Source organism: Peromyscus californicus, unplaced genomic scaffold (genome assembly GCF_007827085.1).
Source record: "Peromyscus californicus insignis strain IS unplaced genomic scaffold, ASM782708v3 Scaffold_5__1_contigs__length_169319896, whole genome shotgun sequence".
Lineage (NCBI taxonomy): Eukaryota > Metazoa > Chordata > Mammalia > Rodentia > Cricetidae > Peromyscus > Peromyscus californicus.
In genome coordinates this window covers 130406386-130428598 of record NW_026294573.1, presented here as the reverse complement: position 1 = coordinate 130428598, position 22213 = coordinate 130406386, and the positions used below count along the sequence as shown (strand labels likewise).

Below are 22213 nucleotides of genomic sequence, written 5' to 3'. Positions count from 1 at the left end.
CCACAGTAGAGCACTTGCTCATGTAGACTGTTCCATGACCCACTAGATTCAGTTCAGAGCTACAATTTCACATAGTTTGGTCAGGGAAGTTCTCACTGTTAGGTAATGCTTCAATAATGTGTGGCATTTTATAGTTGTTAGACACCAGTGAAAACTGAAGAATTCCATTGCTCAAGACTCTGTGAACATTTTCCGTAGCACAAAGTGATGATGAATTATCTTAAAGACAGTTTCTCTATTTTGAAAGATATTTCTAGGCCTTGTAAGACAGATTGTACATTTATTCACTCCTTCTCTCCACAAGATGAAAACATTAGACTAACTCCAATTACCCAAGCTCCTACTACAGAGACAGATGAACCCTGCATACCAAGAAGGAAAGGCATGCAGTTCTCATCTCGCAGGGAGCCCTCTGTGCTTGTGGGTATTTTAAATTAGAAGTCATGGGGCTGAGCATAAACAGTTTTCTCACAGTAATAAGAATTGTATTCACATTTTAAACAGTTGCAATGTACTTGTACTGACCCTCTGGGAATGAGAGTTTAAGCTTACAAACAAAACAAATGACAGGGAAAAAAATCATATGCATAACATTTCTAGATTCCGAGAAGCAACAATAAAGTATACATATTTTGTGTGCAGGCAAAAAATTCTTTCCTTTCTTTTTGCTCATTGAGAACATGCATCTATCTACCAAAGGTCCACTTAATTAAATTATGAGGAGAATTCTACTCCAGAACAGTTTCCTTTGGATGAAACACTGATGGATAACAACTTCTGTGCACACTATAACTCACCTACCTGTGTTCCAAAATACCATCATCATAGCATTTCTTGGTTCTTATAGTAGATGTGGTAAATATGGACCAGCTATTAATTCATTTAAATCTAAATTCCACCTTATAAAGGAAGCGTTGACTCTATTTTAGCTAGCGGGGAGGAGATGAAAGACATATACTGTCACATACATACACTGCGAATTAAGAGAATTTGATTTCTCTGCATAAGTCTTACAAACTGGACAGGGTGGATGGTCACTAGTGTACATATCAAAGTAGGAGATACCTTCCTAGTCCTCCGAGAATGGACGTATCTACACAAATTGCTTTAGGTGATATAAGATGAATGATGTGGTGTGTGTTACTTATAGTAGAATCCTATATGCCTGGGTAGAACCACCTTCCTCCTTTCTTTTGCATGAAAATCAGTAGCATTCTAGTTAAAGAGGAACCTGTCTGCTCCTCTGAGTAAGGACAATTGCCCAATGTGGACATGAAGAATGAATAAAGACACCCTTGTTTCTTGAAATCTGTGAGATCTTTAGCATTCCCTTGAACAACAGAGGGGGATACAACACAAAGGTGTGTGGAAAGCAGATGTCAGAGAAAGGCTAGTGTCTAGAGAGGAGGAGCTTTTACCTTCTCTCTATGGATCGTTCTTAGCCTGACTCTTGAAAGTCCAAGTGGTTGGCTGACCTGCAGACCTTCTCAGGAGCAGGGTCCACCAAGCAGAGCACCCTCAGATAGGACTACAGTTGTCACTTTTCAGGGACAGAATGAGAGTAGTGAAGCTGGAACTCAGTGACATGAGCTTGGGGCAGATGATGCAGAAGTTTGCGGGCTAGAAAAGTAGATTTGATCCTACAATTGGCTATCTGGGTCAGTGTGTTCCATATCCATGGACTCAATCAACCAACCACAGATTAAAAATATTCCTGAAAAGTATTCTACCTGCATTGCATATGTGCAACATTTCCCTGTTATCATTCCCTAAACAGTACAGTATGACAACTATTTAGTTAGAATTTATATTTTAGTAAATATTATAAGGAATATAGAGGTGATTTAATATACAAAAGTATAAATGTGTTATATACTAATACTATGCCATTTAATGTAAGAAATGAAAGCATCTTGAGATTTGGATATCTGCTGAGAGGTTTAGGTGTGATCTCCATTGGATACCAAGTGATAAATGTAATTTAACTACAAGGTAATGCTGCTTATGATTTTAGGAGGGGACCAGACCAATTCACCACACTGGATCTCTCCAGCATCTGCTGAATGTAGAAAGCATCCAAGAGAGACTCAGCTGGGCAACTCTCCAGAGACACCAGTGAGGGATGATGGTAACTCAGTCTACAGTGACAGGCAAGGACATATTCTGAGGTATAACTAACAAACCTAATGAGGTACTGTAAGTGGAGAAAAATAAGATGGACAAAAACAAAGGTAGTATTTGAATTCTGACTCGCTGAACTGAAAAGTTGGACAACACTTTGCTGTTGGGGTAAGCCCTTGGTAGGTAAAAGGGGTGTAAAAAAGTATAAGAATATTATAATTCAGTCTTAGAAGCATTTAAATTAGAGGTAATTTGGAGACCCTGCCCCACCCAGCAATCACAAATAACTACAATAATGAAGTACATCAGTGAGCAAAAAAGCACGATGTACCCTTCACAGCAGCACTTGGAAGGATTTTGGGGAAGGCATGGTTCTGTCTGTACATTTACTAAGCAAAATGCTTCAAATATAATTCCACCAATACTGCAATCCCAGGTGCCAACTTCCCTGGTGTACAGCAACTCATCATTCAATCTTAGGCTATCTGATACTTGCAAAACAAGGTCTGTTCCCAAGGTTCCCATTTTTACCATGCACTGCCTACTCTCCCTTCATTTGCACTATGCTAGGGAAAATACACAGATTCTCTATTTTAAACTCCCATCAAGAATTCTCGACCACCTATGGACTGTTTTCCCTCTCACTTATGTCCAAACGTAATTAACCACAAACAACTCAAAGGCAAAAATCATTCAGCTTCCCAGAGTGAATCAGAAACCACCAAGTCTTCCTCAAATTGGTAACACCCGCTTCTGTTGGGTTACTGCAACCAAAATTCATCTCATTTCCATCTATGGATCTGAAACTAAGTAGGAGGATTAAGTAAAATGTCTATGTAATAGAAAAAAAATGATTTCTAGAAGTGATTGGGTGATAGGGTACCCAGACATCAAAGTAAGACAACTTCAATACCAGGTCCTTGTAGGAATGAGTAACTTCTAGGAGGGCTGGCTATGGGGCCTTATGAGGGAATTTCTTTAATGCTATCACAGCATCTGCTTCTTCATCCTAACCAAGAACAATTATCATGTGGTCAGAAAATGCTCTGGTAACAAGCCTTTAAAATAACCTGGTAAGCTCAACTGCACTGCACTGTCTCTGAATTCTAAGGGCAATGGGGAACCCGGGCATTTGGACAACCGTATTGTTTTAAAGAGATTATGCAGCAAATCAAATCATGTGGAAGATGTTTATATTTAGAATTAAATTACATGCTGTTCACAAAGAAGACCAAATTCACTTCTCCAGCCATTGTTCATGTCTTGTTACTTTTCGAATAAGCACACAGAACTGGCAAGGGCTTTCACAACAGCAGAATGGGGAACTCACAGCTGAAAATGTGTCATTTCAATTAGTTGCAGTTCGTTGAAACCTACCCATTGCTAAAACTAGCTCTTTAAATATAAGGATCAAAAACCAAGTGAAGTAATGCCGTAATTTACAATTTTTTTTAAATATATCTATTTGCACTCCGGCCAGGGAAGCAAGTAGGCTAACTGCAGACCTTCACCCCTCCTGCCTCTCCTCCCAATCCAATCCCTGAGTCTCATCCCCAGCTCTGCAGCAGACCTGACGTGATGGCTCCTCTCTGTCGACCCTCATTCCCAGGGTACTCACTAAACAGATCCTGGTGTAGCAGCCTGCTTTTCTCAATCCTGCTATCCCTCCAGTCAGCTCCCCGGCCCAGTCGATTTCTAAGTGTCAGCTCCCAATACCCAGAACACATTTTACCTTGGAACCCCCTTCCCCCAAATGGTCACATTTATCTGGATCCCAGAAGAATTTCCTACCGGGCAATACACAACCACCACACTTTCCTAAGAACCAGAGAGGAAACAGAAACCAAGGAACTAAACACTGATCCAACAAAGAGAAGACCAGATATCAGCATCTAGAATTACAATCTGCCCCTTCTCACATGCCTAGACACCAGATTAAAAACACAGTAACAGCCAGGACAATATGTCTCCACTAGAGCTCAGAAACACTACCCCAGCATGCTCTGAATGTTCCAAGCTGAAGTACAAGTAAAAGACCTTAAAATAGCCTTTATAAATATAATAGAGGTCCTTAAAGAAAAAAATTAATGAATCTCTGTAGACAAATTTCTAAATGGTCTTATTAAATGAAAAACACAGAGCCAAATATAGGGGTGAAAGCCTTAGATTAGGGAAATAAGGAAAGCCACCAGCCAACCTTACCTTACCAATTCTGCAGCTTCCAAATGCAAGTTACTTCCTGTCTACCCATGCCTTCATTGCCTTGCTGTTCTGCCCTCTCATTGGCTACCTTAGCCCAGCTACCTCACTTCTTCTTCCTACACAACTTTCTGTCTGTCTGTACAGACCTCCAGGCCTCTATGGTTGGTATTGTGATTAAAGGCTTGTGTTACCACACTTGGCTCTGTCCACTAGTGTGGCCTTGAACACAGAGATCCTGCCTGCTAAGGGATTAAGGGCTTGTACTGTCTGACGTCTTATTTACTTAAAATAGCTTGTTATTTCCTCTGATATCCAGGCAAACTTTATTAAAGCACAAATAAAATATCACCACATTTCAGCACAAATAAAATATCACCACATTTCCACTTTTTCATCTAATAAAAATAAAAATAAAAAGTTATGGCTAATAAGAAAAACTATATACAATAAGTACAATAACTATATACAATATATACAAGCAATAAATACATCAACAATGTCTAGTCCATATGCATTTGACAAATTCAGAGAAACTATTTCATTATCTATCCTATTTTGGTGAATCCAAAATGTACCTAATTCACTTTCTATCCTAACTTATATTACCAACAGAAAACTATCTTATGATGTCTTTCAAACTTATACATTTAACACCTCTTAGTGAGTTTCTTTTCTGTATTTCTTTTTTTTTTTTTTTTTTTTTTTTTTTTTTTTTTTTTTGGTTTTTCGAGACAGGGTTTCTCTGTGTAGCTTTGCGCCTTTCCTGGAACTCACTTGGTAGTCCAGGCTGGCCTCGAACTCACAGAGATCCGCCTGGCTCTGCCTCCCTAGTGCTGGGATTAAAGGCGTGCGCCACCACCGCCCGGCTCTTTTCTGTATTTCTTAAGAAGGAAAACTGTAACTATAACTATGTAATCTTCAACTCCCTTAGAGACCCGAAAAGAAAAAATGACTGAGAGACTAGGCCTATGGGTTGAAGACAGATGCCCCAATGTTACAGAAGAACTTTGGGTGACTGTCCAGGCAGCCAGCTATCTCTGTCATTCTAGATTTTGGTAGTTGCTTACAATGCTCTTCCTGTTTACTTAGGTAATATTGTATCCTTCTGAGGTAAATCTGGAAATGAAAATTTCAGGAACTCAAACAGGAACACAGAGTCAAGCTTCAACAACAGAATATAAGAGACTGGAGAAAGAGTCTCAGGTATTGAAGATGATAGAAAAAATAGATACACTGGTCACAGAAAATGTTAAATCTAAAAAACTCATGGCACAAAACATCCAGAAAATCTCAGACATGATGAAAAGGCCAAATCTAAAAATAAAAGGAAAAGAGAATGGAAACAAAATCCAGGTCAAAGAAACAAAATACTTAAAAAAAAAAATGCATAGAAGAAAATTTCCCTAACCTAAAGAAGGAGATGTCCATCCATGTAAAAGAAACATACAAAACACCAAACAGACTGGACCAGAAAGAAAGTATCCTTGGCACATTATAATCTAAACACTAAACATACAGAACAAAGAAAGAAGATTAAAAGCTAACAGGGAAAAAGACCAAGTAACATATAAAAGCAGACCTATTAGAATCACACTTGACTTCTCAATGGAGACTCAAAAAGCCAGAAGTTCCTAGACAGATGTGCTGCAGACTCTAAAAAACCACAGATGCCAGAGCAGACTACTACTATATTCAGCAAAACTTTAATCACCGTAGTTGGAGAAAACAAGATATTCCATGATCAAGTCAAATTTAAACAACATATCTACAAGCCCAGCCCTATACAGCAGTTTTCTAGAAGGAAAACTCCAACCTAAAGAGGTTGGCTACATACAAGAAAGGACAGAAAATAAAAAATCCCAGAAGAGCAACATCAAAGAGGGAAGCATGCATGTGTACACACACACACACACACACACACACACACACACACACAACTCAACCACCACCACCAATAACAACAACTAACACTGCTTATTGATAGCTCTCAGCATCAATGGTCTCAATTCCCAAATAAAAAGACACAGACTAACAGAATGGATTCAAAAACAGGATCCATCCTTCCGCTTCATCAAGAAATATGACAACATCAAGAACAGACATCACCTCAAGGTAAGGGTTGGCAAAAAATTTTCCTAAAAAATGGACCTAAAAACCAAGCCAGTGTAACCATTCTAATATCTGACAAAATAGACTTCAAACATAAACTAACCAGAAGAGAGAGGGAATAACACTGCATACTCATCAAAGGAAAAATCCACCAAGAGGACATTGTAATTCTTAAAACCTGTACTCCAAACCCAAGAGCAGATAAGTTGGTAAAAGATATTTATAGAACATTGCACCAAAATGCAAGACACCTTCTCTCTGTACCTCAAAGAATGTTCACCACATACTTGACACAAAGCAAGTCTCAACAGATACATGAAAATTGAAATAACACTCTGCATTCTGTCTGACTACCCAAGATTTAGGCTGGATATCAACAACAACAGAAACAGGAGAAAGCTTACAAATGGATGAAAACTGAATAACTCTCTGCTGAATGAAAAATGGGTCCAGTCATAAATTTATAAAATAATTAAATATTTTCTAGGACTGAATGAAAATGAATATACAACATACCCAAACTTATGGGACACAACAAAGGCAGTTCTTAGACATAAGTCCATAGCAGTAAGTGTCTACATAAAAAAATAAATAAATACAAATGCTGTGGGATGGCGTGTATGTCAAATGTGTTGCTGATTGGTCAATAAATAAATCACTGATTGGCCAGTGGCCAGGCAGGAAGTATAGGCGGGACTAACAGAGAGGAGAATTGAGAGAACAGGAAGCTGGGGGAGGGAGACACTGCCAGCCACCATCAAGACAAGGAAGATGTAAAGTACCGGTAAGCAACAAGCCACGTGGCAAGGTATAGATTAATAGAAATGGATTAATTTAAGCTGTAAGAACAGTTAGCAAGAAGCCTGCCATGGCCATACAGTTTGTAACCAATACAAGTCTCTGTGTTTACTTGGTTGGGTCTGACGGCTGTGGGACTGGCAGGTGTCAGAGATTTGTCCTGACTGTGGGCCAGGCAGGAAAACTCAAGCTACAAATGGCGCCCAATGTGGGGTAAGAGTTTCCACCTAAAAACTGAGAAAAAAGATTCTAAAACGGAGCTAAAAACAGTTCCTAGTTGTCTCTTTCAAGTTAGCGGCAGCCAGCTGGTTTGAGCTACTGGCGGGTTCCTAGCGTGTGTGCATGCTCGACCTGCAGTATGGTGGGAACGAGGCCTCTACAAGTAGCACATTAAACTGTGTGGTGGATTTAGCCTTTGCTAGTACAAAACAAAAAAAAAAAGAGGTTTCTGGGCTACACGCTGCTTTGATAGAAGCATAGACCCACTATTTCTGAGAGTTGATGGCTCCCAGAGCTGGCGGAAAACGTATCACCGCCATGTTGGGAAGCTGAAGTGGGCGGAGCCAGCAGCACCAGCGCCCTTTCAGGCTTAGAAGGCTGCAGTTTAAAGCAATAGGCTCAAGCTAATATAAAAAAAAATAAGCCACGTAAAGATGAATACCACACAGAGAATCTGGATTATGTTCTCTTTGATATTCGTAACTGAAGAAAAACATTTGATTACAAAAGCTGTTAAGTTATGCCAAAATGTATATTTTAAAGGTACCTTGACTTCAAAATTTGGATGTAAGGATATGTTGCTTTGGAAAGGAGGCTCTGCTTTTGTTTCCACAGAAAGCCAGAGGCTATGGATTTGTTCCAGATTAAGATACATCAGGTTTGATCAGCCAAGACCACCTGAAAGGTCTCCGATGACACCATGGCCCAGATGATCCAACATCCACAATGGTTTCAAGGCAACTGGCTCAGACGATACAGTCTCGTGGACTATTCCATAATCCTGAAATTTTCTTTGTTTCCCCATGAGATACAGCGCCCCCCTCCAGCAGGAAGTAGTAAGAAAAGCTATGCCCAAATTCCCAAATATATCAAGCTGACTTTGGAGATATGTAAAGGTTAAAACCTTCCTTTTTAAGAAAAGAAAAGGGGAAGTGCTGTGGGATGGTCTGTATGTCAAATGTGTTGCTGATTGGTCAATAAATAAATCACTGATTGGCCAGTGGCCAGGCAGGAAGTATAGGCGGGACTAACAGAGAGGAGAATTGAGAGAACAGGAAGCTAGGGGAGGGAGACACTGCCAGCCACCATCAAGACAAGGAAGATGTAAAGTACCGGTAAGCAACAAGCCACGTGGCAAGGTATAGATTAATAGAAATGGATTAATTTAAGCTGTAAGAACAGTTAGCAAGAAGCCTGCCATGGCCGTACAGTTTGTAACCAATATAAGTCTCTGTGTTTACTTGGTTGGGTCTGACGGCTGTGGGACTGGCGGGTGTCAGAGATTTGTCCTGACTGTGGGCCAGGCAGGAAAACTCAAGCTACATACAAACCCATTGGAAATATCTCATACTAGCAACTTAACAGCAAAGGTCTAGAACAAAAAGAAGAAATCACACCCCAAAGGAGTAAATTGCAAGAAATAATCAAACTCTGGTCAGAAATCAATAGAAACAATATAATAGGAACAAATAAATAAGCAATACGAAGAGTCAGTAAAACACAGAGTTATTTCTTTGAGAAACAAATCAATAAGACTGGCAAATCTTTATCTAATTTAACTAAAAGAAGAGTGAATTTCCAAATTAGCAGAATTAGAAATGAAAAGGGGACATAACAAGAGACACTACGGAAATCAAGAGAATCATAAGGACATGCTTGAAAAACTTGTATTTCCCAAATTGGAATATCTAAAAGAATGAATAATCATCTTAATAGATATTACTTCCAAAGTTAAATCAAGATTAGATGGGAATTTAAACAAACGTACAAACCCTACAGAAATAGAAGCAGATACTAAATGTCTCCCAACCAATAAAAGCTCAGAGCTTGGTTTTAGCATAGATTCTACCAAAATGTCAAAGAAGAGTTAATTCCAATACTCCTCAAATTATCCCACAAAGTTGAAACAGAATGAAGATTTTGTTCATTTATAAAGATCATTCACGATGATCAAGTGGGCTCCATCCAGAATGAAGGAATGGTTCAACATACATGAAGGGATAAATATAATCCACCACATAAACAAACTAAAGATAAAAAAAAAACCCACACACATGACCATCTCATTTGATGCAGAAATGGTCTTTGAAGAAATCAAGCATCTCTTCATGATCAAAGTCCTAAAGAGATTTGGGACACAAGAGACATACTTCAACATAAGAAAGGCAGTTTACATGAACCCCATAACCAATATCAACTTAAATGGAGAGAAACTCCAAAGCAATTCCACTAATAAAAGGAACAAGACAAGGCTGTTCACTCTCTCCTTACCTATTCAACAGAGTACTTGAAGTCTTAGCTAGAGCAATAAGACAACTGAAGGAGATCAAGGGGATAGAAATTGGAAAAGAAGCCAAAGTATCTTATTTACAGATGATATGATACTATACATATATGACCAGAAAAATTCTACCAGAAAAATTTTATAGCTAATAAACACTTTTAGCAATGTAGCTGGATACAAAATTAACTCACAAAAAATCAGTAGCCCTCCTATATATAAATGACAAAAAAACTGATAAAGAAATCAGGGAAACAGCATCTTTCACAATAGTCTCAAATAACACAAAATATCTTTGGGGTAACTCTAATCAAACAAGTGAAAGACTTGTATGATAAAACCTTCACTGAAGAAGGAAAGTGAAGAAGAGACCAAAAGACAGAAAGATCTCTCATGCTCATGGATTGGTAGGATTAACATTAAAATGGCCATTCTCCCAAAAGCACTGTATTGATTCAGTACAACACCCATCAGAATTCCAACACAATTCTTTACAGATCTTGAAAAGAACAGTTTTCAGCTTCATATAGAACCCTCCCCAAACACACACATAGCCAAGATAGTTAAAATAATCCTACATAATAAAAGAACCACTGGATGTATCACCATCCTCATATCAAGTTGTACTACAAAGCTATTGTTAAAAACAACAGCATGGTATTGGTACACAAATAGATGGGTTGATCAAGGGAATTGAAATGAAAACTCAAGACATAAATCCACACTGGTGGGTGCAAACTTTTAGAGCCACTACAGAAATCAGTGTGGCTGTACCTCAAGAAGATGGTAATGGATCTACCTCATGATCCAGCTACAGCACTCTTGGGCATAAACCCAAAGGACACATCATCTTACTACAAAGACACTGGCTCAACTATGTTCATTGCAGCTCTATTCATAATAGTGAGAAATTGTACCTCAACAGAAGAATACATAAAGGAAATGTTGTATACTTATACAATTTAACTCAGCTATTTTTAAAAAATGTCATCTCTGTGTGTATGTGTTTGTGTGTTTCCCTTCTTTGTGTTTTGCTGGTGTGAAATTGTCTGTTGGATATGTCTTTGTGGGATAAGGTTGTCCACTCTCTCCATACCTATTCAATATAGTACTTGGAAGTTCTAGCTAGAGTAGTAAGACAACTAAAGGAGATCAAGGGGATACATACTGGAAAGGATTTGCAGATGATATGATAGCATACATAAGCAATTCCAAAAACTCTACCACGGAATTCATACAGTTGATAAACATGTTTAGTCAAGTGGCTGGATAGAAAATTAACTGGAAAAAAATCAGTAACCCTCCTACATACAAACAATAAAAGGGCTGAGAAGGAAATCAGAGAATCAACACCCTTTGCAATAGCCTCAAATAATATAAAATATCTTGGGGTAACTCTAACCAAGCAAGTGAAAGACCTGTATGACAAGGACTTGAAGTCTTGAAGAAAGAAATTCAAAAAGATGTCCAAAGTTGGAAAGATCTCCCATGCTTATGATTTGGTAGGATTAACATAGTAAAAATGGCCATCTTACCAAAAGCAATCTACAGATTCAATGCAATCCCCATTAAAATCCCAACAAAATTCTTCAAAGACTTGAGAGAACAATACTTAACTTTATATGAAAAACAAAATACCCAGGATAGTTAAAACAATCCTGTATAATAAAAAACGAAACAAAACAAAAAACTTCCAAAGGTATCACTATCCCTGATTTCAAGCTCTACTACAGAGCTAAAGTAATAAAAACTACATGATATTGCATTAAAAACAGACAGGTGGATCAATGAAATTTAATCAAAGGCCCAGACATAAAGCCACACACCTACAGACACCTGATTTTTGACAAAGAAGCCAAGATTATACAATGGAAAAAAGAAAGCATCTTCAACAAATGGTGCTACCATAACTGGATGTCAGCATGTAGAAGAATGCAAATGGATCCATATCTATCACCCTGCACAAAACTCAAGGCCAAGTGTTTCAAAGACCTCAATATAAACCCAGATACACTGAACCTGATAGAAGATAAAGTAAGAAATAACCTTGAAAGCATTGGCACAGGACACAACTTCCCGAACAGAGAACACCAATAGCACAGGCACTAAAATCGACAATTAATAAATAGAACCTTATTAAATTGAAATTTTTCTGTAAGGCAAAGGATACTGTCAATAGGACAAAATGACAGCCTGCAGAATGGGAAAAGATCTTCAACAACCCCACATCTTACAGAGGGCTGATCTCCAAAATATATAAAGAACTCAAGAAACTAGATATCAACAAACCAAATAATCTGATTAAAAAATGGAATACAGATCTAAACAGAATTCTCACCAGAAGAACCTCAAATGGCTGAGAAATACTGAAGGAGATGTTCAACATCCTTAGCCATCAGGGAAATGCAAATCAAAACAACTCTGAGATTCCATCTTACACCTGTCAGAATGGCTAAGAGCAGAAACACAAGGGACAGCTCATGCTGGGGAGAATGTAGAACAAGGGGAACACTCCTCCATTGCTGGTGGGAGTGCAAACCTGTACAATCACTTTGGAAGTCAGTGTGGCAGTTTCCCAGAAAACCGGGAATCAACATACCACAAGACCCAGCTATACCACTCTTGGGCATATACCCAAATGATCCTCAATCATACCACAAGGACACTTGCTCAACTATGTTCACAGCAGCTTTATTTGTAATAGACAGAACCTAGAAAAAACCTGGATGTCCCTCAATCTAGAAATAGATAGACAATGTGGTACATTTACACAATGGAGTATTACTCAGCTGTTAAAAACAAGGACACCAGGAAGTTTGAGGGCAAATAGATAGAACTAGAAAAAGACATCCTGAATGAGGCAAGTCAGATGGAGAAAGACAAACATAGTATATACTCACTCATAAGTGAATATTAGCTGTAAAATAAAGGATAACTATGCTACAATCCATAAACCCACAGAGACCAGGTAACAAGGAGGGTTTGGGGGAAATAGAAGAGATTTTGTGAATGGACTGAGGAAGGGTAGGGATGGGAACATGAACGATCAGGTTGGGGGAGTGGCAGAGGGGTAGAGTACTAAAAGAGACTACTGGAGGAGGGGCATTTTGGCATCAAGTAAAAACCTTGTGCAAGGGAGTCTCCCAGGAATTTACAAGGATGATCCCAGCATTAGTGGATATACAGCCTGAACTGGCCATCTCCAATGACCAGATTGAAGCCTAGCCAAAATGTCATCAGAGAGGCTTCACACAGCAACTTATGGAAACAGATGCAGAAATCCACATTTGGCGGAGCTCAGGGAATCCTGTAGAAGATGGGGAGAAAGGATTGTCAGAGCCAGAGGGATCAAGGACATCAAAAGAAATCTCACAGATCAACTAACCTGGGCTCATAGGGGCTCACAGAGCCTGAACTGACAACCAGGGAGCCTGGGTGGGACTGAGCTGACATTACATATATGTTACAGTTGTGTAGCTTGGTCCTCTTGTGGAACTCCTAACAGTGGCAACAGGGACTATCTCCCGACTCTTTTACTGGCTTTTGTGACCCTACTCCTCATACTGGTCGCCTTCACCAGCCTTAATACACGGGAAGGTGATTAGTCTTACTACAATTTCGTATGCCATATTTTATTGGTACTCATGGAAGACCTGCCCTGGGGGGGGGGGGTGGCAGAGGAGGCTGTGGGGGGAGGAACTGGGAGGGAAGGAGGGAGGGTAAACTGCAGCAGGGATGTACAATAAAGAAATAAATTTATTAAAAGAAAAAGAAAAAAAGAGGGTAAGGACCAGAGGAGATGGAAGACTTCAAGAAAACAAGGCCCTTTAAATCAACATCAGCAAAGCTCATATGCACTCAGACAGACTGAGACAATGCACACAGGGCATGCATGGGTCTGCACCAGGTCCTCTATGCATATATTATATAATATGTCTTCCATAAAACTTCCATTCATGTTCTTATGGGATTCCTAAGTGTGTACACTTGTGGGTCTCTGATTCTTGTGCCTTCTCTTGAGGTCTGTCCTTCTGCAGGTGTGTCCTGTCCAATTTCAATGTGATAGGTTTTGTTTTATCTTATTATATTTTATCTTGTGATACTTTATTATTATCTCTTAGAAGCCTATTTTTTCCATAGAAAGGGAGTGGCTACAGATGGAAGAGGAGGTGAGGAGGAACTGGAAAAAGTCAGGGAGAGGAAAGTGTAACCAGAATATATTATGTGAGAAAAGAATCCACTTTCAAAGAAAAAAATACAAATATTTAGAAACAGACTATTTAGAAACAGAATAGCATCTAACACAACTAATTGTACTGTATCATGCTTTCTCCATGGACCATATTTAGAACTTTCATCCAAGTTGTCTTTTTTTTTAAGGTAGGGATCTCTTGGTATTGGACTGTAATAAAACAAAGAGATCTAAATGTCACCCCAATGAAATTCCTGATTTTACTGTTCATTATTACATAGATGAAGTTCCTCAAAAAAAAAAAATATGAGCTTTCAAAAGAGCCTTCTGTGCATCCGACTGTGCATGAGGAGCTGCATCCACAGGGAACCACATCATCAAAACAAAAATGTTGCCTCCATTTAAAAAAAATAGAAAGGAAGAGAAAAATATATCTACTTAGAAATATATGACTTGAAACTTGAAAAAGTCAACAAATTAGCCGAGTTTGGAGGAGCATCAGGAAGAGCTGGCTATCAGTACATTGACACATCAGTAGCGCTGCTTTTGACAAAGGCAGAGTGGAGTAATAATTCTTGGCCTGGGTGGAACTGCAGGATGGGTGCAGGTATTGTCTACAACTCCTACAGAGAGCTGAGCTCTAGAACTCAGCACCCATAACACAGATCCATCTACTTACTGCAAGGAGAAGGAGGAAATGGGCTTCTGAAATAGAACATTGCATGTAACTTATTAAATTAAAGGACATACAATGCCTTAAAATAACATCTTTGTCACAGGGTTCCAAGACAGTTCAAAAACATGATGCTATGGCTTAAAAAGTCCTCTGTTGTCTTAGTGACCTCAGCCCATTTAGTTTATTTGCATGAACACAGAAGCTACAGTTTAATATTTCAAATTCCATACATAATTTTAAAAACCTAGTTCATTAGATAATAAGAAAATAAAATTCTCACTCAAAATTATTCCTGAAACTCCAGAAAAGGGCAGAGTAAACAACACTTGAAGAGGATTTTTGAAATATGAAAATTCTAAATTTCCTTTTTAAAGGTTTATTTTTCTTAGTTTTAATTATGTGTATGTATGCATATCTGCATGTGAGTATATGCATATGAGCACAGGTACCCACAGAGGGCAGAAGTACTGGGCCCCCCAAAAGCTGGAATTACACATGGTTCTGAGTCACGTGATGTGGGTACTTGGGAATGACTCAGTTTCTCTGGAATAGCCACAAGTGCTCTTACACACTGAGCTGTGTCTCCAGCCCCAATAACTTGAATTATTTTTAATGTAGTGCATCTCCAAACTTTTACTTTTAATTCTAAATTTTAAAGATATGTAACTTTTTTAAAAAATGTTAATTATGATTCCTTCAGTATGTCAGACTATAGAAAGTGTGGAATACATTTTAAATATTTTACTTCTAAACAAGAGTTGTCCGTGGAAGTGTAGGGAGATGTATGTTTATAAAGTATTTACTTTGCATCTGCTAGCAATTTCACAACTTCATAAAACATATAGAATAAAGGCCTCTATATAATTTTTAGAATCTTATCAGGTCTAAACACATTGAATAATGCTCACTCCTAGGCGGAAGGATATGGAATGAGTCCCTCGTACGTAGCCTAGGAAACAGGCCTTCAGAGCGAGCTATGTTCACTCCTTAAAAACATGAGCAAGCATTTTGGTACTATGTTGATGCTTTCCTCATTAATTTCTACATTTTCAACATATATTTGAAATTTATTGCTATCATACATTTATTTCTATGAATGACAAATTGATCTTTTCCAAAAGCCACTTTTTCTTTATGATGCTAAACTGCCAGATGGAGACATAATCACACACCGAAATACGACATGCCCCCTTGTGGAGCATAGGCATCCCAAGCATCAAATTCTTACGGAAAAATATCAATGAGTCTTGTTACCAAGGAGATCGTGAACTGCCTCATTCTTATCGTGGCTAAAACATCCAAATTATTAGTCCATTAATTCAATCAGAACAGAAAAAGAACTGATCTTAAAAATACATTGCTTTACTTAAACTCATTTAATACATGTTAAGTATGTGTTGGGCTGTACTATGTACCACTTATTAATATCTCAGGTAAACATATTTAAAGATTGTTTTCTGAACTTCAAAATACAACATAAGAAGTAAATCTCCATTTACAGTTAGAACAGTTTTAAATGCACCCCCCACTGTGGTACTCAGAACTGGACATGAAGTCTCATGCACACAGGCAAATGTTCTACCCCTGGTCTATTACCCCTCCCCAAGCCTTTTTTCACTTCTTACTTTGAGACAGGGTCTTGCTAAGTTGCCAGGCCTGGTCGCGAACTCTCTATGTAACCTAGTTTGGCCATTAACTTGTGATCCCCTTGCTTTGGCCTCCACAAGTAGCTGGGACTACAGACTTGTGCCAGTGGGCCCAGCTTTAAACATGTTTCAATGCAATAATGTAAAATGATTTAATGCTCTTCTGGTGTCATTCTTTCTTTCATAATTGAATGACTCCTTAAAATCCTTATCTGTATGAATTGCATTTTCATATCATTTATAAGGTGGAATGGAAAAGATTTTTATGGTCAGCACACAATTCCCACAACTAGTGAACATACTTTTCAAAAACGACATCTTGCCTAACTCTTTTATTCATGCAAACTTCTGTGCATGGCATAACATACTTACTCATCTATTTGACACACACACATCTCCACCTCCTTCAGTGCAGTCTGGAGCTTGATGAGGAGTTTCTGATAGATGTCTTGAGTTTCCAAGTCTTCCTCTTTCAATAAATATCGGAGTCCATGGCCATCTTTGTGTCCCAGCGACAGGCCCGAAGGGGCTGCCATGGTTGTGATTGTGTGCTGAATATAGACCATGGGGCTCAGTTTCCCTGGGGAATTCAAATCATTCCATCATTTAACTTCTACTTATGCAGTCCAGCACATTTTAAAAGTGCAAGTTTATATATAATAAAATGTCAATCCAATGCTAAATTTAGTTCGGAAATTAAAGTTTGTAGGGCATTGTTATTAAAATCTATACATAGAATAGATTCACTTGTCCTACTGCAATGATTGACAACAGCATTGTGTGTCCTTCTCCTGGACCTCCTTATTGTTCTCATAGCTACAGTGTCAACTTCACATTAAGAACCTTTCACAGCCAAATGAACCATACATATAACGAAAGCAAGAGAAATCCTTCTTCTTAAAGGGAAATCCTGAAAGCATCGACTGTCTTTATTCTATACATTCGTATATGAAATAATCTAAGCAAGTAGAGCAAGGAATCCTTTCTTTATTAAAACAGAGGCTTCCCTGAACACTAGGAATCTCCCAAATTTTAAGCTACAGGTATAGCTAGCTATACATTGTCTAAATTCCTATTCATAAGTTGATAAAATTTCAAAAGCTAACATACCTGGCTCTGAAGATTTATTTTCTCTGTCATGAGAACTATGTTTCCTACTATCCAGCTGAACACCGAAGGCACTCCCCAGGGAAGTGGATGTTTTAGGATAAGAAACTTCCATCACGTTGACATGGCAGTTGGTTGGGCAGAAGTCACTGCTGTGCAGTGGGGAGATCTTAGATTTGGCCTGCTTAAAGGTAGGCCAGGCTCTGTTCTTCAGCACCCGAGAGAACTGCAAATTAAAGAAGAGATGGGAATGAGCTGAACACACAGTAATGACTCAGCTATCTCACAGGCATCAGACACAACAAACTCAAAAGGAAATTAAAGCGTATCACCTGAATGAGGTAAAATGAATGTAATGTTAGAATTTAAATGGCTGTTTCAAAACCCAAACATCCCAATAAAGCAATTCATACAGGCAGCAACTGAAGGTTCAGCTGAGGCTGTGACTGTGAGTTGGGGGTTAGAAAGAATGAACCTCAGTGAGAACACAACTTCCTAGCACTTGGTCCCTTGGGTTCCAGTAGCTGAGATAGCCTAATAGAGAAACTTGCTAGAAGGGGCATCAGAGCAGGAAGTAGAGTTTTAAAACTAGGCAAGTCAGCAAAACAGTACAGCTAGAGGTGGTCAAGGTTGGAAGAAGACAGGATCATCCTAAGCACTGCCAGAAAGCCACCCAAAGGATGAGTCTGTGCAGACCCAGCAGCAAGCCAAGGAGGTGCTGGCCCAGAGTAGCAGATGGGTTTCCCCATCTTTATAGCTGGGATCAGCCCCAAGTCCATTGTGTACTCTTCTTCCATGCCTTTGACAAGAAAGTGCCACCCAAATGATCCGTGACTTCCAAGTGTGGCTACCTGCTACCCTAAACTTGCAGAGGCTTTCCCATGGACTCCGCAGGCTCCTTCCAGGATCTAGGTAGCCAACAACATTCTGGTTCTCACCAAGCCTGCTTCCCCTTACTTTAAAGGTCTTCCTCTCCCCTTGTTCCCTAAACTCCTTCTAGTTTGTATATAGTTCCTTGATTCATTCACTACCCATTCACATTGGACCTCTGTACAAGATTCAGTGTGTCTAGATGTTTCTTACTCATTGCCAAACACTTTCTCTTCAGCAAAAAATCCTCAGGAGTCTTGCATTAGTTCTAAGCCAGTTTCCATTTCCCTGGCTACAAATGAGAGAGCACCTGTAGCCCTTCTCATAATTGGGAATAATCTCTTTACTCTAGCTCAGCTGGCAAAAGGAAAACTCCATGGGGTAACAGTCTTATATACAAGAAGTAGACACCTCATAGAGCCCAACTGGATTGTGGTTTCGAAGGCCTTTGATGGCTTTTGAACTTGGTGCCAAGATTATCACAGGACTCAATATGACCTTGGGAAAGTCAGTATCTTATCACTCAGTAAATAGGAGATTTGGATTAAATAAACGTACTGATTCCTTCTCTCTAAAATTACAATCATGATCTTACCTTCTTATGTTACCAGCAGAACAATTTTGGCATTGGAAAGAAAAAAATTAAGACTATCGCTGAACATTTTATGTTAAATACAATGGTAAATATAAAAGATCATATTCCATAAGTGTAAGCTCACTATTGGCAAAAAGCCCCTCTCATATGCATATATAGACATATAACTGTATGTATACATAGGCATGTATAATATGTATGTTAAAATATTTATATTTTATATTTAGCTGTATAGCTCAGTCAAGCAATACAGTGAGGATCAGAATGAAATCCAGAAAATTATTAACAAGATTACCACCAAACTTGATGACCATGTACACTGAAAAGAATTCAGGGATTCCAGATCTAGCTCTTTACCTTACTAATAAACTTCCAGCTGAGACACATCCAGCATTTAAGGCAGACTAGATGCAAAAAATCAACCCCAAATTCTTTTCTACTTTCAAGACTAAAGTCTTAGCTAAGCCTCCCTGACACACAGAGGCACAGCAGTAAATTTTGTTATGTCATGATAGCAACCACAATAAGAGGTTAAGATTCCCTTGCTTCATCTTTAACCAATTCTCCATCTCGTCAGAAACGAGAGGAAAGTATGTGTTGGGGTCACCGAGATAAACACTGGGGATACAACCCCTTTTCCATGAATTACACACTCTAGGAGTAGAACTTTATGCATGTTATTGTTATACAGAACAACCAGAAAGTTACATCATATGTACTGCAATTGTAGCTATATGGAATGATATATGTATAACAAACACATAATAGACATACAAGAGAAGTGATCAGAAATGTTTAGGTGATAAACAGGGTGGTGCAATGAAGTGCTTAAGGGTAGAAGTAGGTACTAGAGTGATAAGAGATGGAGGGGTCGGGGGCAGAGAGATAGACTCTCAGATCCATATCACAACACAAATTCCTGCCACCACACCTGGAGAGAAATTATAGCCCTGTGTCAGAATGTACCTGAACTGGTTCAAAATAAGAATCCTGGAGAAAGTCTATCCTGAGAAGCAAACGCCTCAAGAAAGCAGCACTGTCCACCATCCTAGGATGTCTAGTCTGAATTCGTTGGGCATACCAAATGCATGTGTAAGAAACTTAACTCATGCTATGGTTTAGGTGTGAAGACCTATGTCTTCAAAGGTTCGCAGCTTTGTGGCCAGAATGGCAGTGCTGGGACCTTTGAGAGGTGATGTCTAGTGAGAGATCTTCAGGTTGACCTGAAGGGCATATTGTTCTTGGACAAGATATGGATCCTTCTGTCTCTGTGTCTCTATGTCTTTGTGTCTCTGTCTCTGGCCCTGCTATAAAAGCAAACTTCCCTTGACACGCTCACTGTCTCATGTGATGCCCCAGCAGATGCTAGCATAGTGAGTTGAATAAGCATCTATTCCTCACTAGTCACCCAGTCTATGGTACACAGTTACAGCATCACAACCTGGACGGAGGCAGACAACCTTAGAGGAGGAGAAAGCAACAGGAGTTGTCTCTCCATCACAGGTGCCACGGTGCAGGGTGTAAAAGTGAGTATCCAGGCACTAGCTCCCTGGTTTCCATGGTAAAACTTTCAGAACGAAATCCTAAAACAAGGAAGGAACAGCCAGTGTGTAGATGTAACCGACCATCTTATTAAATAAGAAACACAGAACAATGCAAAGAAGAAAGCCAAGAGATCAGAGCTAAGAGCCTTACCCGTCTGCTGAAGCTAGCCTCTTCAGCCAAGAGACCTCTCCAAAAAAGAGAGCTACTTCCTGTCTGTTTGTCTTTATATAGACTTTCTGTTCTGCCTTCTCATTGGTTGTAAAACCAACCACATGACTGCCTCGTCACTGTCTGTTGTACAGCCCTCCAGGTCTTCTATGTTATTGAGATTAAAGGCGTGTGTCTCCAATGCCGGCTGTATCCTTGACCACACAGAGATCTACCTAGCTCTGCCTACCAAGTTCTGGGATTAAAGGCGTGCACCACCAACACCCAGCTTTTGCTATGGCTCTAACAGCTCTGACCCCCGGGCAATTTTATTTATTAACATACAATTAAAATCACATTTCAGTACAAATAAAATACCACCATACCAGTGAACTAACTGTGGTGCTTATGCAAGAACATACTCTGTGCTGTGTGTCAGCAAACCTCAGTCTGCCTAGCATTGGAACAACATTAAATGAAAGGCCAAGTTTACTAGGAAAGGGGAGTAACTTTTCCCAAATGAAAACTGGTAACTTTCAGTAAAGACATCAACTGGGTCTGGGGAGAGCTGGAGAGGACCGAATGTTAGACCTACTGTGTTCACACAGCCTGAACCACTGCCACCTTTATCCATTTAGTGATGAATTAGAATCTGAATCTGCAGGGAGTTGATTCCAGAACACGGTAGGGATACTGAAAGGCAAAGATGTTTCAGTCTCCAATATAAAGCGATGCAGCACTTACAGATGACTTTGTCTTTTGATTTTTACATTTATTTACTTGTGAGTGGTGGGGGTGCACACTTTTGGAGGTTAGAGAACATCTTGCATGGGTTCTACTCTCCTTCTACTGCATGGGTTCCAAGGACCAAAAAAGGCTAACAGGCTTAGCAGGCATCTTTTTTCCTGAGCAATCTCACCAGCCCTTAGACAACTTTAAAGTCATCCTTACATTGCTTCCATAATACCCAGAACAATGTAAATGCTATATAAACATTTACTGTAATGCATTTTAAAATTGTATGTTATGTTATTTTTTCAGACTGCTTTTGATCTGCAGTGGGTTGACTCTCGGGATGTGGAACCACAGATGTGGAAAGACAGAGTGGACCTAATGGAAGGAGGATGTAAGCCTGAGACAGAGAAGGTAGCAGACAGGGGACACTGCAGAGGGGCGAAATGGGGACTTGGTTGGAAGCATGTAAGGCCTGAGATATTCATAACCTCATGTGGAGAAGCCCAGTAGACCAGGCGACTGAGATCACCAAAGGATGCAGAATGAAAGAACATCAAGTACTAAGCCCGGGAGATTGTCAATGAAAGGTAAGAAAGAAAAGAAGAAACAAGCTCAGGTCCTAGGAACACACCAACAGGAAAAGACACAGCCTAGGAATGGGCAGTGTTCCAGAGAACAAGGTCAGCTGCAGCAGGTTCTGTTGAAACATGATAAAGGGGGACAGTGAAGGGGCTTTGACAAAATACAGTCATTTCTGGGACGTGGCCGGGGTCTGAGCCAGTTGTAGAGTGCTGAGGAATCAAAGAGAGTACACGGTACACTGAAGGGTAGGGAAGGCTCCTTCCAGGAAGGAGAAGAGAGAACGAAACGGGGTGGAGAGGAGGCAGAGGGCAAAGAAGGATACGTTTTTAATACAGGTGATAATGAACGAGTATTTGTAAACTGACAGGAATGCTCAGTTCTTGGACAT

The 22213-nt window shown here is 39.4% G+C and overlaps 1 protein-coding gene across 2 annotated transcripts in view; it reads right to left on the bottom strand.

Moving 5' to 3' along the window:
* Prex2 (phosphatidylinositol-3,4,5-trisphosphate dependent Rac exchange factor 2) overlaps positions 1 to 22213 on the bottom strand; it is a 308185-nt gene that overhangs the window by 127182 nt on the left and 158790 nt on the right. For both annotated transcript variants that reach the window (XM_052715840.1, XM_052715841.1), the window contains 2 exons: positions 17355 to 17577; positions 16617 to 16824 (listed from right to left, as the gene is read on the bottom strand). In XM_052715840.1, the coding sequence (XP_052571800.1) occupies positions 16617 to 16824; positions 17355 to 17577 (431 nt within the window). The remainder of the gene's footprint in view (positions 1 to 16616; positions 16825 to 17354; positions 17578 to 22213) is intronic.